This window comes from Myiozetetes cayanensis, unplaced genomic scaffold, assembly GCF_022539395.1.
Source record: "Myiozetetes cayanensis isolate MyiCay16 unplaced genomic scaffold, myiCay2020 scf2-11, whole genome shotgun sequence".
NCBI classification, from domain to species: domain Eukaryota; kingdom Metazoa; phylum Chordata; class Aves; order Passeriformes; family Tyrannidae; genus Myiozetetes; species Myiozetetes cayanensis.
In genome coordinates, this window is record NW_026087411.1 from 69,243,692 (window position 1) to 69,263,373 (window position 19,682).

Consider the following 19,682-nt stretch of genomic DNA (forward strand, 5'->3'; position numbering starts at 1 on the left):
TGGTAGTTAAATGTTATTTCATGTCAGAGACCAGCAGAAATTACTTCATATACAATAAACCAGACGCCTCCCCTACATCGTCTCTTTCCTGTTTCACTGCTACCAACAAATAGCCAGTGTTATTTGGAATAAGTGAACCAACACAACAATATAAATACACTCACCTTATCGTCAATTATAACCAAATCCTTTGGTTCAGTGCGATCTATTTTCAAAACACGGTACTTGGTTTCCGCAGGATTACTTCCAACTAGAAAATACCGCTATGTAAAAAAAGAAAAAAATGTCAGAATACTGTGGAAGATCAAGCAACCAGAGCCCAGTGTGATGCAAGCCTAGATCCATGCCACCTAACAAATATGTAATAGTCTGTACGGACTCTTAATAAACTGGTTTAGTCACCATACCTTAGGTAGGTACATTTATATACAATTAGCCTTTACAACTTAAAAGACCTCTGAAATCCTTTGTACAAGGAAGGAAAAAAATTAGAAATTGAAGAAAGGTGAAAACCTGTTTAGAGAGGTAAAGATATAACTTACACGAGGCACTGTCCAACTGTACCCTGCCCCACCCATTTCTGTCTTCCCACTTGCTTTGTAAAATTTAGCAGAAGCTTATATATGAGTTTTGTAACTTTTCATGATCTAAAACTAGTGTTACTATACTGTATTGCACTGCTATTTCTGACAACTAGTCTTTCCTGATCCATACTAAACCCAGAAAAATTTTAAGCACTTCAGTACTGCAAGTTTTCTTCAATTTTTATTCATATTTGCTATGATAAGACTTCTCATTAATGTTCCTCCACAGAACACAAATTTGCTGGTTAACAATACTACTGTTTAAAAAAATACTAGCTTTACTTCACATTTAAAATATGAAAGACCACAGATAAACATATAATATGTCCATTTCTCATATAAGTGAATCAAACCATAAATTAATTTTTACATTTAGAGGAATAAACACGCACAGGTTGTAGGACTGACTTGCTAAAAGCAGATCTCATTTAAATAATTCATTTAATCAGTGTGGTGCTACCACACAGCAAGGTGTAACTCATTAACAATGCTTAGCCTAGTAGGAAAGCATGGCAAATTCATGTGGATCTGTACAGTCAGCTCTTAACTTTAGAAGTCACATGGACTTAAGATGTGAGAGAGGAAATCAATAATATTCATAGAAACCTCACGATTTCATAATTTGTACAATTAGAAGCAAAGAAACATCTTTAAATTCAAAATACTTAAGATGAAAGAAGAATTTAAAGCCCTCTTCAGCTTCCCAGAATTCACAAAAGCATCTAGATAGTCAGTAAGTTCTAAAAAAGACAATAAAATACTTAACTTTGAAAGCCATAAAAGGAAACAGCATCAACTTCTGGCTCCACCTAGTACACTGACATTACAGTGCTTACTAAGTGATAGTAATGATAGTAAGAAGGCCCTTCAAAGTCATATTCCATCAGAGTACTCCATCACTGAAGTGTCTGAGACAGCACTTTGGCACAGGAAAACGTTTCCTACAGGTTTTTAGCAGTGAAGTGCTGCTGTGCACAGCCAGGCTCTCCAGCCTGTCCCCTCAGAGTAGCCTCCGCAGGAGATCCCTTAGTGCCAAGGTTTGTGCTTCCCAGGAGAGGAATCATAACGGCAGTGCGTGCCACTAAATGACACAAAGGTGGAGGATGGAGCTCTTCCGCTGTTATCACCCACCGGCAAGAACACCAAGACAGACGCTTCCTTTGACTGTGCCATCATACCACCTTTTTCTTCATGCAGCAGAAGGTGAATGGGCAGAGAGAAATATTTTCATCTGTAATACACATGGTAGGTTACCTTGCGTTTTAAGAGTGCTGCTTCTTTATTTTTAGAAAACTCCTAATTGATTAAAGCTAAACAATTTTAAGTAGTCCACAATACTGCAACACAGCTCAGTGATGTCCCACCATGCCCAGATTGTTAAATGAGCGCAATTTCTTCACAGAGTCACACCTATGGTTACCAACAAATAATCCTGAATAAAAACAGAATTGTACAACTTTAAGATGCTTGCTCAAACAGCTGTTTGTACCAAAGACCACATTTAAAACTGGAACACGGCATATGACACACAGGAAGAGAGAGAGAGAGATGCACAGAGGGTTGCAAATGCTATTACTAAGGAAGTTCATTTTAAGTTTCCATTTTAATTAACCATAAAACATAGAGAAGTGCTATGAGGAATGCATCACTTGCATCACCTTAGCAGCTGCTGTAGTGGGTTATGCACAGCTGCAGGGCCAGCTTTAGGCACTGCTGCAGCTCCTGCTTGGAACCACAGCAGAGTGAGATTAGAGGAGTAATTGTATCTGCAGACCATGGAAGCAGAAACACCATAATGAACAGTACTTAACAGGCTCTCTTTGAAGTCCTTTAAGGACTAATTTACGGGTTTTAAGTTAGCTAGGCTGTGCAATGTATTAAGGAAGGTCAGTTGAGAACAGCCTCAAAACTGAGCGTCAATGGACTTAAAGTAAGCCAGGCAATGGGAAATCTCTATTTGGCTAATGGGAATCTTATCCACTGCGTGTTAGAGGATCTTCTTGTGGAAGTAATAAAGAAGTAGTAAAGTAATCTGCAAAAACTTTTGAATTTGGACTAGTGCTCAAAACTAAGAACCCAAAATTAGACTTCTATCTGGGAAATTTTCAGGACTGGCTGAAACAAACCCCATAATTACTTGAAAAACAGCATGATATGCCAACTCACATTCAATTTATAAGATCTGAAAGGAAAACAAAGATTGCATGAAAACTAACAATGCAAAAAAATATACAAAAAAGACAATTCAACATTAGCTGTTTCTGCTACCTAATTTATGCATCTAATGAATAAATAAGTCTGTCTTAGTGGATGACACGGAGCACAAATAAAACCATATCAGTGACATCTTCCACAGTTAAATTTACCATCACATGAATACTTGGAAAGTATAATGACAAATACCAAATCAACACTGAGAATGTAACATAACATAAATTAATTTCTGAGGTTGTAATATAATCGTAAAATTAATCAAAGCTAAAATGTGCTTATTGTTTACAATTCTTTTGATTAATAGAAATGATTGCAGCAAAAAAAAAAAAAAGAGAATCCACAGGTAAGCTACAGAAACCTTTCTGGGAGTTTCTATCCTTATTATCTCATTCTGTTTCTTACTAAGTTGAACTGAAAAAATTTAAGCATTTTCCAACTGTCTCAAGCAACTCCACAACAAAGCCAGTGCATTTAGATAAATGGACAACCTTGACCAAACAAAGTACTTTCTCCAGAGAACAGTACACAAGAAGAAACTGTGCAGGCTCCTTCATACTGCTCTGGCCAGAGCCCTTCAACCATCACCTGAGGTGACACATGCTGCTTCCAGGTTTAGTCTGCCCTTGGCCTTGGCTGAAACTTGTTAACAAGTGCACTTTACCAACCAGGGCAGTGCACCATGCAGCTACAAGAGTGGAATGAAGCTTAATATATTGCACAATTATCACTAAGCAACCACAAGACAGGAATAATCATCAGTCGCTTCCACCTGGGACTGAGCTTTAACCAAAGCAATCTAATTGAAAGGCTTTACACCCTCTTTTATCAATCTTTTGATTCAGCCAAACCAAACAGAACATCTTCTAAAAGGAGCCTAAACAAAATAAAAAACTTCTTTCTGCAAATTGTTGTTTTTAATGACAAGATAATAGTTCTAAAATCAAACAATCTACTCACAATTTTTTAATGTATTTTTTTTCCTTTAAGATTACTTCTTATAACTCTGGTCTAAAAATATGATTTGCTTCTTTGTATAGACTAATTAGCATTGAGGAATGTTAGCACTGAAAAAAACTTCTTTCACCCCTTGGTTAAAAAGCTACAAACAGCTTAATCAGCAAGAAAAAAAAGTAAAAATACACTAAAAGTTACTTGAAAAGTGCACTACCACAGCCAGTTTTAAATCTGCAAGGAGCATAAAGAAAACACTTAAAATCTTAAACAAAATGCTTGCAAAAGATAACTGTTAGCACCATGGATATGTCTGAAAACACAAAGCCCTGAAGAAGTGTGGTGCATTGACCTTGGCCAGCTGCCAGACCTCCATCCAGGCACTCTCTTGCTCTCCCTCCTCAAGTGGACAAGCACAGAAAAATATGATGAAAAAGCTGATGGGTCAAGGTGAGGAGAGAAAGATTGCCTAAGATTAACCATTACACGTAGAACAGACTTGACCTGGGGAAAATGTATGTAATTTATTGACAATTAAAATAGAATCATAGAATAATTACACCTTGATGTAAGATACAGCAAGAACTCCACTATGTTCTTTCTTTCTACAGAACCTACAGCAATTCAGGAAGTGTTGGCCTTTCACCTCCCATAGAAACTGGCAGAATGACATGAAGAAAGGAAGATGCGATAAGAGGCAAAGAGAGATACCTGAAAAAAAGCAAAAACTGAATTGGCATGCCATCTGCTTCCTGTAATCTTTTGAAACTCTTCAAAAGAAGCTCTTTCAACATGAGATATTTTAAGGATATATGCTGCCAAGCACTACTCTCAGGGCATGCAATAATAGGTACCCATTCTGAATCCTACAGCAGCAGCACTCAGTGAATCCCTTTTGTCCTAAGGCAATCAATGCTTTTTTTCCCCAAAAAGGACTTTGCTCTTGCTGTTCCACTGAAGGATTCCTCAAGATTACCCCTTCTAATTTTCAGGTAAATCTATTAATTATCAATCTATACATTTTCCTTTAGCCAAATACTTCTTTGCGCATTAGCACCTATCCTGCCAGAATGCTTTCAGAAACCTAAATATCTGAGTGCCTTTTCAGCACTCACTTCATTAGACTAAAGAAATCTTGCTGTCCCTTTGCTCTTCCTCATCACTAGCATATATGTTACCTCACTGGACCTTCAATGGACCTGTTCTGATTGAAATCTTATTTCTTAAATGAACATGAACAGTAAGTCTACACCATACAAAGTTTCATTCTAGAGATACATTAGTATTTTTCATTAATGACCATACCACAAAAGACCATATTTGCCTTTTTCAAAATTTTACTTCATCTGCAGCTCAACCTCCCAACCCTTCTTCAGATAAAACACCCAGATCCTCCTCCTCCCTTTCTGCTGCTTCTGAACTGATAAACTCTCCATAAACTTTTATTGGTGTGTAATCTATCCTAAGGTGCATAAAGTTTCATAGTATGTCATCCTATTTCAAATTATTATCTACTCCTGAGGGTCAAAATCATTTCTTGCTTTCTTGTGCTCTGATTATCTTGATTATTTCCAATATTTCAAAAGTCTAATCAAAGCTGGCCCACGTTTTGGGCTAATAACATTATTGTAAATGCTGAAGTATATCAGTCCTAAAAACATTACTTGAAAAAAATCATCCCTATTAGATGATTCCTCATTCACTCCACACTAATTTATCTACTAACTTCCCTCCTTCCATAGCAAAGCCAGAGATTTTCCTTGTGGCACTACACACCCACAGAAGATTTGATTTAAATACTCTGTTTTATGTCATTTGTCTAAATTTTCAATTACTTTCCTATGGATAACTATGTATGGGACTTCATAATGGATTAAATATTCCATTTGTCATGTTCTAGTCACAGCACCACCCTTGACTTCAGCAACTTGAAAATATTTACATTAATTCCACTGTTTAGTATATTTAATTTTATTTCTATCTCAACACCTATTGATCCCTTTTTCATAACCCCACTCCTGTTACTCAGTTTCTTTTCACCCCTTGTCCAGTACATTCATACTCAGAGTAAAGTCTTACTTTAAACAAGGAAAAACATCCATTTAGTTTTAGGGCCATAACAAACTTATTTTTTAATAATAAAAAACAGCAATAGAAAATGCCTATTTTTATTCATTCTTTGTTAAATTTAAATAAATGCCTTTTTTTTCATAGAACCCTTACCTTTAAATACATCAATTTACGATCATTTATCCACAAGCCCCTCATCACCAGCCCATCCAGAAAGGTGGATTCTCAACAGAACCAAATCTCCAAGTATACCTCCCTCCTGTTAATCTAGTGATTAAAAGATGACACCCGGGATAATACAGGACAAAAGAAATCAAAAATATGTTACCAGAACAACTTTAGGCAGACATTTGAAGGCACATCTTTCACGTGCAGTGTGGTGCTACCCCTTTTGAACTTTATTTTTGTTCTTCCTGAATGGCACACATCCTTCAAAACTTGTGATGTTCCCATTACTGCTATTCCACAAAGCACCTGCCCTACTCAGAAATGCTCTCAGATCCCACATTCACCAGTTGATTAAGTTTCTCTATTTTATTGCCATATATCTGTCAGTATATCAAGACATTTAAGACAGAAACTGAGCTTTCCAGTTTTCATAAAACTCCTTCTCTTGTGCCTACTCCATCCTCTGCTCCACTACATAATTACCATTCCTACAAAGCCATGACACAGGGAATAGGACAGTCAGCAGAAAGGGGCCATCTTCTGCTAATAAAACTGCTACAGAGAGAACAAATTGCACAGCCACTTCTAGCTAGAAATTATGGTATCTAATGGCTGTCCAGCTGTTCACTACTTCCAATATTTTTTAAATGTACCAGATAACCATCTATATAAATCAGTTCACCTCATAATTCAGTAAAAATTCTGTAGCTTTTTCTGTAAAGTCATATTTTACATTACAGTTTCTTCAATTTGATCACAGACTAACTTCAGCATTAAATAAGCAAACCTTGGGTTTGTTACTATAAAAATGTTTACATTTATTATTATTATTATTAGAATAAATTAAATTTAAAATAAAACAAATGCACATAGTTCCTACACAGAAAAAAAAAGGGCAGAAAAACCTACAGGTATTTATGCAGGTCACGTTGCTTAATAAGCTTGTGCAAGTCATATGAATACTGTGGAGATGGAGACTGTAGAAAAACCTGATTAGAATAAAATATTATTAATTAAGCCTCATAATATCCTGAAAGATAGGCAAGTGATATGCCTTTACAGAGATGATACAAATTGACTTGTTCAAAGTCACACTGCCTTAGGGGAATGATAATTTCCAGTGAACTAAACTACAGCTTTCAGGTGGGCTCCATTTGGGGGAATACACAAAAGTTCCATCTTCTCCTGAAGAAGGGAGGAAAATATCTTTCATCTCTTATTAGTCATAGTGCTGAAATATCTTTAGTGCCCTCTAGTGTGCATTTCAGCAGTTAATATATGCATAAAATGAAAATTAATTGACATTGATCTGAATACAACCTTCAGTTTATCTTTCTGACTACTTCTAAACAAGCCTTACATTTCCCCAGACCAACAGGAGATACAGTTAACATCTCCATGGCATTTACTTATCCAAAGCATCAGTTTTAAAGGTAGGTTTTAGCAAGAATCCTAAATATAAACATGAACAGAAAATATAGAATTTCACTCTCTGTTGATTCAATTGACACTGTGAATTCAGTTCTCCACACCTCTAGCAGTCTCACATTTGGCTCCAATAACACTACCAGAGCCTTTCCTGTTTGACTTAAATAATACTACTGTATTTTTAACTTTAAAAAAAAAATTAAAAGCCCTCTCTAAACCATTATCACTTTTTCCACTTTCTCATCCATTTCGTCTCTTCCTGCCTTAACACAGAGAAGTTTAACAGAAATAAGTAGTATGACCAATGTAAACTCCACTGTTTCTCCCACTGCTGACAACTTAAGTCATCCCTTCTTTGCCCACTCAAGGTCTCCACCAGGAATCTTAGGACACAGTTTCACATTACCCTGTATCTGATACAACTCCGGATCCCACATGCTCCATCTAGCAAGCCTTTGGCCTTGGGGAAATCAGAAGAGCAACTGGAACCAGGAGAAAGCTATTCATTTTTATGTCTGGGTGACACACCATACCAGTGACTGTCAGAGCTGCCAACTGCATGACTGCGAGATTTCATGCAAAGGAGACCACATGAGGGATACCTCGGGGAGAAGAAGTGGGAACCACTGTCAGCAGCCCAGTGTGACACTGAATCAGCTGCAACAGCGACTGTGACCTGTTCAAATCTGCAGTCCAGTTTCGGGCTCCCCAGTACAGGAGGGACATCACCACAGTGAGTGAGTGAGTCCAGCAGAGAGCTACCCAGATGATCTGGAGCACAGAGCACGTGATGCACTGGGAGAGACTGAGAGAACTGGGTTTGTTCAGCCAGAGCTCTGGCAGCATCTTTCTGCTGCCTAAATCTACATAATGGGAAAGTGTAGATAACAGGGACAAATTCCTTCAGGTGGATGGAACTAGAATAAATACAAGTTGAAACATGCAAAATTTCAATTTAATATAAGGAACTTCTCACCTTTTCTTTTTTTTTTTTTTAAACCATAAGGGTGGTCAAGCACTAGAACATGCTGTCTGCAAAGGCAGTAAAATCTATGTATCTGGAAGTATTCAAAACTCAGCTGAACACATCCCTAAGCAACATGCTCTTCTTTAAGCTGCTTTGTGCACTGGGCTGGACTAGGTGATCTCCAGAAGTTCCTTCTAATATGCCTCAGTTTATGAGTTTATTAAATGCATCAAGTCTTTTCATATAATCACACCAAAATAATTCCTATTGTATTTTTCCTTTTGAAAAAAGAACTAGAATTTGAATATCAAAACACAATGTGCTTTAATTTGCAGTTTTAAATTTTTTTAAATAAGAATATAACCACACTCAGAGAAAACATTCCATTTTCATCACTCACAAGAAGTGACTAAAGGAACAACTTTGAGGCACTCTTGCTCAGCTGAGATATTTCAAATGGCACACGTTTATCCACAAACCACTGCCTTTACCAGCTGATGGGAAACCATCTTGCCTCCTGGAGTGATCAGGACTGCTGGATCAGGAGTGATCCTCCTGAGTGATCAGGATCTGACCCTTACTGAATTCTGAACAGAACAGAGCATGGGCAAACCCATCCATTCAGGCAGGTACTGCCAGCTAACACTGGCCAGATGTAAAAGACTGTGGTTCCTGAACTAAGAGGATCAACCTGAGAGACCTAAAGAGTTGTGGCGAGCTGATAATATCGAGCACAATATCGACCCTGCACACAACATGTTGTCTCTCAGGAACTGAGTCTTACAGCTCAGAGAGGAGCAGGCCAGATATCCATGCATGCCGGTCACAAGACGCCAAAACTCAGCTAACTGAGAGGCAGCGTGAGTTGTGAGCCAAGAACAACTAAATTCAGTAATTTAGGACCTGATTCAGAAATCACACTTCCCCATGGCCCTCCTCACATACAGCGATAATTTGGCTGAAAATAAAGCAACAATCAGCCTTTTCCAGCAGCAGTGAGAAAGATGAATAAGGCAGCCATCAAATTCCTTTAGGCATAGAAAAAAAATAACATTCTGGAAAGACTTTCTGGAGTGTAAACTTCATTTTTTTTATTTACTTATACTGTTAACTCTGCATGTTTTAATCCTTCTCTGTTTCACAGGCTGTTTAATGAGGAATTAGCTCAAAAGCACAAACCTACTTCTGACAGAACCAAAGCTGGAAGTCAGATTCTTCTTCATACTGAGACTATTCAGGCAAACCAAACTGCATCCCTGTCATCCGATCCATGCCACTTTGGTAAGTTTCCAGGAGGCTACACTGACTTCAGTGTACAAAACATCTTTCTGTTATCGCTACAGATAACATCTGAACTTCAAATGGAGCTAACTGTTGCATCTAAAGCCATGGTACCTGACCGTATCCAAAACCACCTCAAGTTTAAAAAACCCAACAGACTATGAAACGAGGGAAACTACACAAAGAAATTTGATTTGGAGTTTAAGTATGACAAACACAGTGGTATTATCTCAGGTTACTTACATCAAGAAATTGGATTCTGACTCACATGCTGCTCATCACATGGTTAAAGCAGAAATTACCACACAAGCCTCCAATCCATTTTGCCCATGGCAAAAAAGTACTGCGAATAACACGTTCTTGCAGTTTCCACAAAAGGACATAAGGAATGCTAAAAATCTTCAACAGCTTACTTCCAGAGGCCAGACTGAAAACTCTGGAAACTGTTTCACTAGCTGTTCACAGGACGAGGACTGGAATCTGCCAGAAGAAGCAAACAGATCGGTGCGGGTGGTAACCACTTCAGCCATCCTGAAGTCTTAATTCAAATCTGAACTCAACAGTTCTGAACGCCTTCAGCTGCCCGGTTTTGACTCCCCCTGGCACGACCGAGCACTGTGAGCCTGGCTGTGCGACACAGCCACACGACACAACAAGGAGGGCCCAGCCTTCCCTCCTGGGCCACCCTGGCAGCACCCAGCACCGCAGGGCCCTGCGCTGACCTGCGTGTCAGGGGCCCTTCCTTCGCTTGTCACGAGCCTCAAACACGGTGAAGGCAAGAACTTCAAACACTTTTTTTTTTTTTTCAAGTTCTTGGGATGTTTTGAATGTGACCAAAACGAACCAAGCCCCGGCAAAAGGGAAGGAAGGTAAAGGAGCTGTTTTTTGACAAGCTGCAGCCCAGCCGAGGCAGCAGCCCCGGGCAGAGCCGAGCCAGCACGGTGGGGGAGCCAGGACACTCCCAGCCCCGGGAGCGGCGCAGGGGTTGTCGCTACTTACAGCCCTGGTCTCGTACAGCACCAGCTTCTGCACGGAGCTGATGAGGGGGGCGGCCGCCGCCGGCATGGCGGCCCCGAGACAGGGTCGGGGCGGGAGCGGTGGGGGCTGCCCGGGGACAGCCCAGGAAGAAGCAGTCGGTCCCCGCCAGGGCGGGGAGGACACACCGGGAATGCGCCGGGACACACCTCCGACAACCGGGAAACCCGGAAGTGCCCGCGCGCCACCGCGCAGGCGCACGAGCGGGAGCACGCCTGCGCCGCCGCCGCCACCGCCACTGCCGGAGGGGCCGGCGGGGCAGCGTCAGGCGCCGCTCCTCGGCAGCGGCGGCTCCCGGCAGCACCACTGGGGCGGGCGGGGCGGCCGCGGCCGCAGCGGCTGCTCTCGCCGGGACGCGCTCCCTGCGAGGGAGCACGGTCAGCACCAGGAACAGCTCCGCAGCCCCGCCCACACCTCCCGCCTTCCCCTCCCTGGGGGCGGGGCCTCCGCCTCACCCGCCTATGAGGGGCGTGGTCAATGTCAGGGGCGGGGCCTCTGTTTCGCCCTCCCTGATAGGGCGGGGCTCCATTCCCGGGGGCGGGGCCAGGCGCAGGGGGCGGGGCCCGGCGGTTGCCCGGGCACCGGGGACGCGCGCGGCACTCACCGCACCCTCGCTCAGGCTCCGCGCGCGCCCGAGCCGAGGGAGGCGCCCACCGGGACATGGTCCTGGGAGTGGGGAGGGCGTGTGTCTGTTTGTCTGGTTTAATGCTTTGCTTTGCTTTGCTTTGCTTGTGGTGTTTTTTGTGAATTTGGAAATTGACCCTTACATGTGAAGGTTTGGGAAGGGGCCAAACGGCGGGGAAGGGCAGGTAAAGCTCAGCGAGGTGAGTTTCCCGTGAGAGAAATCGGGGGTTGGTTAAAATACTTACTGTGAAGGTATCTGAATGTTTCAGTTTGACGTTTCAAGACAAAGTTTTTCAGCTTCTCATTCTGCATTTTTGTAGAATTTTCAAATTCAATTATTGAATTTAAAAATGACTAGGGGGTTTGTGAGGCTGTACTGGGTTGCGTGGAGGTTGTATGGGCGCTATATGAGAGAGACTGAAGTCGCCCTCTAAAGAAAACCAGGGCCTAAGAATGCCCTCTAAAGTTTGCCTTCTTCAAACAAGCTTAAACAAGCTCCTCACCCTCTTTGCCTCCATTTGTGTGAAAGGCCCACCCAGATTTTCCTCCAACTTACCTTAATTAGAAACTTGTTTGGGTTTTAATTTGTTGCATAGCACTGAATGTGCAGCTTCTGGCAGTCCTAGAAAAGCTGGGATTTGTGAGTGGACAGATTATGAACAGTGATTTGATCCTGCAAGGCCTTATTCACGTACCTACGTGTGGTTCCACTGACCATGACGGGGCCCTTCTGTGTGTGAAGCTCACAAGTGAAGGTCTTAGCAGGCCTACAGTCCATTTCAGGGGCCAGAGAGACTGTGTGGTAATTGGAGGAGGAAGGACAAGGCAGTGAAGCAACTGAAAAAGAGCAACAGGCAGTTTGAGAGTCAAGAAAAAGTTGTTATCAACTGCCATAAAGTTCCAGCTGGGGTTCAGGGGCAGTTCCAACAATCCCTTATTTTTCAGAAGTGGTTTTTCTCTTAGTAATGGACATGTTCTCAATTGTGAATGTTCTCTAAATGCTTTTTCTTCTTGTAACAGCTTTTTTTTTTTTTTACAAAGCCATTTACCTTGTAATTCAGTTCCATTTGAAAGTCATTTTACACATATGTAACTACTGTATTTTTCTCCCAGTCTTAGATAATACATGGTTTCAGAGGAGGAAAAACAAGCTCAGCCCTTTACAGACATCTTTGATGAAGATGAAGCTGAAAAATCCTTTCTGTTGTCCAAGCCCACTTGCTTAATTGTCTTTGGAAAACCAGTAAGATGTCTGATAGAAATTTTTAATTCAGATATTTTGCTAGCAATTTTACTTTTCCTTTCAAAACATTGGTTTAGCGATGGTGCCAAAAGGATCAAACACCTACAAAACAAACACCTTTTCCACTCTTCAAATCCTTCGGCGTGGTAAAGAGTCCGATTTCATTTCATGAGGCCAATTTTTGGCCTGAGTGATCAGTCAGGTACAATTAAGTTACGTGTTGCTCAGAAAGTTTCTTTTCACATAGACAACTGGATTGTGTTTATTTTTGTGGTGGTTTAACCCCAACCAGCAACCAAACCCCACGCAGCCACTCACTCACTCTCCCCAGTGGGATGGGACAGAGAATCAGAAGGGTAAAAGTGAAAAGACTCATGGGTTGAGATAAAGACGGTTTAACAGATAAAGCAAAAGCCATGCACATGAGCAAAGCCAACCAAGGAATTAGTTCACCATTTTCCATGGGCAGGCACCCCCAAGAGAGCAGGGCCCCATCACACAAAACGGTTAATTAGGAAGACAAACACCGTAACTCTGAATGTGCCCCCCTTCCTTCTTCCCCACCTTTATAAGCTGAGCACGATGCCATATAGTATCCCTTTGGTCAGTTGGGGTCAGCTGTCCCAGCTGTGTCTCCTCCCAACTCCTTGTGCACCCCCAGTCTCCTCACCAGTGTAGCAGTATGAGAAGCAGAAAAGGCCTTGGCTCTGTGTAAGCCCTGCTCAGCAGCAGCAAAATCATCTCTATATTATCAACATTTTTTTTTTTTTAGCACAAATCTGAAATGGCCCCATACTTGCTACTGTGAAAAAAAAATTAACTCTACTGCAGCCAAAAGCAGAACAATGTTATTAAGTATTCTGACTTTAAAAAGACTTGATGGATTAAAGACATAAATAGCCATAAAAGAACCTTAAGGTTAATGTACTGAATTACAGATGTGCAATGAGATATTACATATCTTAACCTTAATATTAGAATTCTGACATAGTTATGTATCATGTATTTGGGAACATCTGAAATCCAACAAGGTATCCCGATAAGGTTTGTACCTCATTTCAACTATAATTCAAGGTCTCTCTTTTTCTCAAATAATTTGTGGCCTCCTGTACTTAGGAAAATGTGATGTTTTATAATCCTAAACTTCTCAGATTTTTCTCCTTTACAAAATGTAGGAGACTTTGTGTGGGGTTGCATTAGTGCCTTAGTTTGCTGATGGGAGTTATTTTTTTGGTACAAGATTGCCGTATAACATGTTGTATGGCTGTATGCACTTAAAAGAGTGTGCTTAGCTCAGCAGAAAACTACACTGATCTAACGTGTCTAGTTTTAAACAAACATTAAATTTCTAACCTCACATGAAAAAGGTAACTTTACATTTTTCAGACTAAACCAACATAAAATGCTCATTGAAAGACAATACAAAAATACTCCCATATTCTCAATCATTGTGTGCAGTAGATGCTTTACATTAGTAAAAATTTTAACAAAGGGTTAAAATTGTACAGGCCTTACCAGGAAAACAGGAAATCAAATAGTCTATTTTTATGGTAATATATTTTATGTATATGACTTATGTGTAGAGCACCTATCTTATTTAGGATAGTTTTTTTAAGTTAAAAGCATAGTGCCATTAAATCAAAACCAAATATGTATACTTACATCACACCTGTAAGATTTAAGGTGTGAGTAGGCTGGAGTGTTTGCTGATGCTCTGTTAACTGGGAATTGTGATTTATTTGTGGTTTTTTGCTATTTTTTAATCACAAAATTCTTCTGGGGCAAACAGACTGTCAAAACAGGTCTTCATATATGCCCTTGGAAAAAAGGGACACAGTCCTAAAGATGGAAGATGGTGAGTTATGCAAAATCCCATTCAGGTAACTGTACTCTTAGGTGCCTCATTACTCTCGGTTATGTTGGTTCCTCAGGACTCATAAATGATAAAATAAACATTTTGTCAGTATCAAACCAAATTTGTGGACTAACAAGGGCAGGTTTTAAGCAGTTATTTTAGTCAAAGAATATTATCCCTATGTATCCTACTCAGAAAGGTTTGAGTGGCTTTGCATCATAATTTGCTTTGAGGCTGAAGATAATAAATTTCAGTCCTAAAGGGCTTCTCATAGGAATATGTGGGCAAATCATAGCTGAGTTTCAGATAGAGTTACTCAGAAACAAAGTCAGTATAATGACTTTGATGATAATTAACTGCAAAGGGCAGTAGCAGTATTTTAGCAATGCTAGGCAGTATACAATACAGGATGGTATTAAAAGAGTGTTCTGTGTTTACCCAGCGCATAACTCAGAGGCCCTAATCCCAGTGGTATCTTTTAATTGTTTTTATCATATAAAATATATTCTTTATTGTGTGATGTGTTTGCAATTTTGTGGGTTTTTTAAATTATTATTCAGCCTGGTTTTCTTTTAAAAGTGTGTTTTTCATTTTAAGGGTTCTGGAAAGAAAACGTTAGCTAGGAAACTGGCACAGAGATGGAATTGCATTTTCATAGAAGGTAAACATACCCTGTATTTGGAACATTGCAATTGTTTCACAATATCTTTTGGTTTAGAATGTCCTCGCCGTTCTCTGTACCTCTAAAAGGCACGTTTCTGATTCCAGCAAAGGCTTCTGATAAGGACCAAGGAACCATTTTGCCAGAAATACAATTGCTGATAATGGCTTTTTAGTTACTGAAAGTCTTAGAAAATCACTGTGGGTGTTTTTTTCTCATCATAATCAAATTCTATTCCCAATCCTGTAAGGTGATTCATGTGACCCTTCTTGTTCACATGGAGGCAGCTCATTCAGCTCCAGAGAGCACAGACATTTTCCAATACAGACCATGAAAAAATAGGAGGATCTTTCTTTTCTTTCATGCAGTGTTCAGTGCAAGGCAGGTGTCCTCCAGGAAATGGAAGCATAGCTTTTGTATCACTACAAGAAATAAAGGAAGTAATTAGAACTGGCAGTTTCAAATTTCTAAACCAAAAATATCCAATGGCTTATTTCAGAAGGTGTAGTTAATTTTTCCCACCATACATTTGCCAGAATACAAGGTGTCATTTAATTTTTTAAGCTACTCAGCTCTATTTCTGACAGTCCCTCTCAGCAAAGATTTTTGAAGATTTGTAGAGAAAAACCTGTTGGGTATAACATTATCTTATTCCCTATCAACACATTACTTGAGATTTCCTTTTCATTTTGAGGCATCTCAGAAAGAAAGTTCCTACAAAAAATAACTTAAGTCTCTGGAAGTTGGTTGTTGTGGTTTTTTTTTTTGGTACTAATTTTGTCAGCAGTAACTAAACAAATGCTAAAATAGGTGTAATTTTTTTAAAGCCGTAGTAATATTTTTATATCCATGACATTATAATTCACAAATCTTGATTCTGTCACTGAAGTTTTATGAAAAAAAGAAAACTCTTACACCACTTATGTCCTACCAGTTTGAAGGGTAATACAATATATTTAAGTAAAAAAAAAGGAAGCACAATATAACCTTAACTATGAAGCAATTTCTTGAGTACTTCTTTGGAGACACCAAATTATAAATCTGATGTTACCGTATATATGTGTAAATTGTTCTGATTATGAACTTATTCTTTACATGTGATTTATGTTTAAGTTTTGTCTTTTAAATTTGCCCCCTCAGTATTTTTTATTGTTCTAATGAAAGCCCTCGAGTGGACAGGGTAACACTTCATATTCCTGTGAATATGTAGTTATTTATCAAAGGAAGCATATTTATCTTCTTTTGAAGGTTTGGAACTCTAACATGGTACAATTCAGTTTTAATAAAGTGCTTTTTGGACTTACGTAAATGTAGAATTTTAAATTCATATTATTGTATAACAAAAAATTAATACCTGGTCCAAAACATAAATCAGACCAAAATCAGAAGGCACCTTAGGAGTGTACTTAAGCCAAGCCACGCTGTTTGAAAGTATTTAAACCATTTTACTGACAAATGTCTATCAAATTTGTTTTTAAGAATCTCTAGGCAGTCTATCTCTGTAACACAGTCTTTGCTATTAGGAAATTTTTCTTATCTAAAGCTCACTTTCTGCATTTTTAACCCTTATTTCTAGTAGATTCAGAGAATTATTCTTTTCTAATTTTGCTCATGATATTTCTTTTAATCTTTTCGTTAGTGTACCCACACGTGTACATGCATATTCCTTTAACTTTTGCTAGTAAGGTTTTTTTCACTTTCTACATCGAAAAAGAAAGAAACAAAGAAATTCAGGATATATAAACATGAATAATTGAGTTCAGAAAGGACCTCCAGAGATGATTGAGTCTCAACCTGCCTCTCAAAGCAGAGCCAACTAGGAGAGGATTTCTCAGTTGAGTCTGGAATATTTCCAAGGATGGAGACTCCATGTCCTCCCAGAGAAGCACTTTACAATGTTTGACTACCTTCATGATGAAGAATTGCTTCCTAATTACCCCATTCAAATTTCTCATGTTCCTACTTGTGTCTGTTTCCTCCTGTCCTAATTGCACTTCTGTGAAGACAGTGGTTTTGTCTTTGTGACCTCCACGTGAGTTTTAGACAAGAGTAAGATTTGTCTGTTTTTCTTCAGACGCTGAACAAGGCCAGTTCTTTTGGCCTTCCTAGTACGTTCAGCTCTTCTAATTGTATTGCTGCCCACTGCTGGACTTGCTCCAGTATAAAAGTATCTGTCCTGTGCTGTGTTAAAAGTAAACCAAGAAAGAGAATTATTAAATAGGAAAGGTGTTTGCAGTCTTTTTAATTATAATACTTTCTATCCATTTATCCAGTGAATAGGTCAATACTCATAAATAAAACAGGGCCAGGATGCACACAGAGTGCTGATTTTCAGTTGTCTGTATTGTTTCTTAGTATCTTAGTACTGTGTCTCAGCTTTGGCGCACAGTAAATACTGTTCTCCCAAACACCCATTCATCGTATGAAGGATGGTATGTGCAACAGTCATCATTAATAGTAGGAACAGTTGGAAAACAGCCACTTTGTTTTGAGAAGAAAGATTATGGCCATATAGGCATGAGCTGTCTAGTGTCAGGACCTTTCCCTGACCTGGTTTATTATTACTATAAATGTAGCCTTGAGGGTCATTGTTGAAAAATTTTGTTAAGTATCTGCTTATTTCATTTGTACAGAAGTGTGAAAGACTTCCAGGGTCATTCTGCTATAATGCCACTGTCCACACAGACAGAGGGCAGGTCTTTGAATTTCATGGATGTCAAATTTAGTATTTATTTAATTTTAGATAATTGAACTATGCAAGAAATAGGTTCTTAATGACTTTTTTTAAGCAGATGGTTTTGTATGTCCAAGCAGTTCTGCTATATCTTGCTTTCAAAATTTAAGAAGCGATTGAGCTCAAATACTTATCTCTGGATTACAAAAGAATAATGCCGATTTAGTATAAATCAGTAGTTTCAATAATCCTGCAAAACTCCTGTTGTGCATTTTTCTGTAGTATATACAGAGCTAAATTATAGGGAGAAACACCTACCCGAACCTTGCAGTTTCAGAAGGCACCAAGTCCTGGGTGGGCAAAATACAGTAATGGCCCTAATTATAATGGCTGTTCATTCAAAAGTAGTCTGGTTGCTTGGAGCACACATACATACTCCTATGTCTGTATATGTATGTATTTATGTATCTGTATATATGTGTAGAAAATACATTTTTATTAAGTATTTTAATTTTCTTCTCTCTGATGTGCTCTGTCAGCTTTGGAAGTAATTCAAGCAAATATTCATGAAAAAACAGAATATGGACTTAAGGTAATTAAGTCTAACCTTCTAGTAAGTTTTTCACATGCTTGAAAAATCCATATTGTATAATACTATGTTTTGCATTTTACCTTAGTGTCAAGAATTGCTTTTTAAAGGTGATAGTATTTCTGAGGAGCTGGTTACTGAAATGATTCTGCAAAAGCTTGAGTCACCAGAAGTTGCTCATTTTGGTAAGTATATTTATAGCCTAAACTTCTTAGAATGTGCTAGCTGTAATTTTCACAGAATCATAGAATATGCTGAGTTGCAAGGGACCCATCAGGATCATCGAATCTAATTCCTGGCCCTTCACAGGACCATCCCCAAGAATCACACCATCTCTGTTAGAATATTGTCCAGATGCTTCTTGAACTCTGTCAGGCTTGGTGCTGTGACCACTTCTCTGGGGAGCCTCTTCCAGCACCCAACCACCGCTCTGGGTGAAGAACCTTTTTGTAATATCCAAACTAAAGCTTGTAATATCCCAAACTAAAGCAATTTTAGGCCATTCCCTTGGGTCCTGCCACTGGTCATCACAGAGATCAGTGCCTGCCCTTCCTCTTCCCCTCACGAGGAAGTTGTAACTGCAATGCGGTTTCACATCAATCTCCTCCAGACTGACCAAACCAAGGGACCTCAGCCACTCCTCATAAGGCTTGCCCTCTTTCCTCACTTTACATTCATATTCAAATACGATTTATTTTGTATTAGATGGTAACACCTTTCTTCGTGCTCTTCAGGTTGTGAAATATCAATAAAAAGAGAGGGTGTTTAGGGATTAATTTACCAATATGGGAGATCAGAAAGTGTCATACCAGTCCTATGCTCTGTTAATTTTGAGAAAATTATTTTACCCTAAATTTTAAGTGTTGCTATGACTCTTACTTGACAATATTATCTGGTTAGAAGACTTTTACTATTTAAATACAGCTTTTTTTGGAATACTTCTAGAACAACAACACAACAAAAACCCATCAGCAAAAATATTTTAAACATTTTGAATAATGAAAAAGAAAGAAATCAGACTGTTGAAAATGCAAAGTATTATGGTCTTTTTTTTTTTTTACAACCGTGTTTGTTCTGTTTCTGTTTTGTCACAGAGAGTAAGATGAGAAGACTATTGATAGTGGTAATAATTCTTCTATTTTTAGAAAGATTATGTTAATTGAAGCTGTCAAGACTAGTGCTTCAGATCTTGCTAGCCTGAACCTGCTTTCCTGAAGACAAAACAAATGCACTGCTAAGTGGAAAGACAGTAAAAAGGAAATGTAGTTTTTTCCCTCGTTCTGACTTTTATTTGAAATTTCCATTATAGGAGAGAGACAGGTGTAGTGGCAAGAAAAT

The 19,682-nt window shown here is 39.2% G+C and overlaps 2 protein-coding genes across 2 annotated transcripts in view; one reads left to right on the top strand and one right to left on the bottom strand.

Annotated features, from left to right (window-relative positions):
- Window positions 1-10,864, bottom strand: part of FIG4 (FIG4 phosphoinositide 5-phosphatase) — a 63,703-nt gene extending 52,839 nt beyond the window's left edge. Inside the window, exons 1-2 of the mRNA XM_050315861.1 lie at window positions 10,663-10,864; window positions 165-263 (exon numbers count right to left, since the gene is read on the bottom strand). Of these exons, the coding sequence (XP_050171818.1) occupies window positions 165-263; window positions 10,663-10,728 (165 nt within the window). The 5' untranslated portion in view covers window positions 10,729-10,864. The remainder of the gene's footprint in view (window positions 1-164; window positions 264-10,662) is intronic.
- A 483-nt stretch (window positions 10,865-11,347) lies between these two features.
- The window catches only part of AK9 (adenylate kinase 9), a 59,013-nt gene continuing 50,678 nt past the window's right edge, over window positions 11,348-19,682 (top strand). Inside the window, exons 1-5 of the mRNA XM_050315860.1 lie at window positions 11,348-11,522; window positions 12,436-12,565; window positions 15,018-15,081; window positions 18,295-18,347; window positions 18,433-18,529. Coding sequence (XP_050171817.1) covers window positions 12,449-12,565; window positions 15,018-15,081; window positions 18,295-18,347; window positions 18,433-18,529 — 331 coding nt within the window. The 5' untranslated portion in view covers window positions 11,348-11,522; window positions 12,436-12,448. The remainder of the gene's footprint in view (window positions 11,523-12,435; window positions 12,566-15,017; window positions 15,082-18,294; window positions 18,348-18,432; window positions 18,530-19,682) is intronic.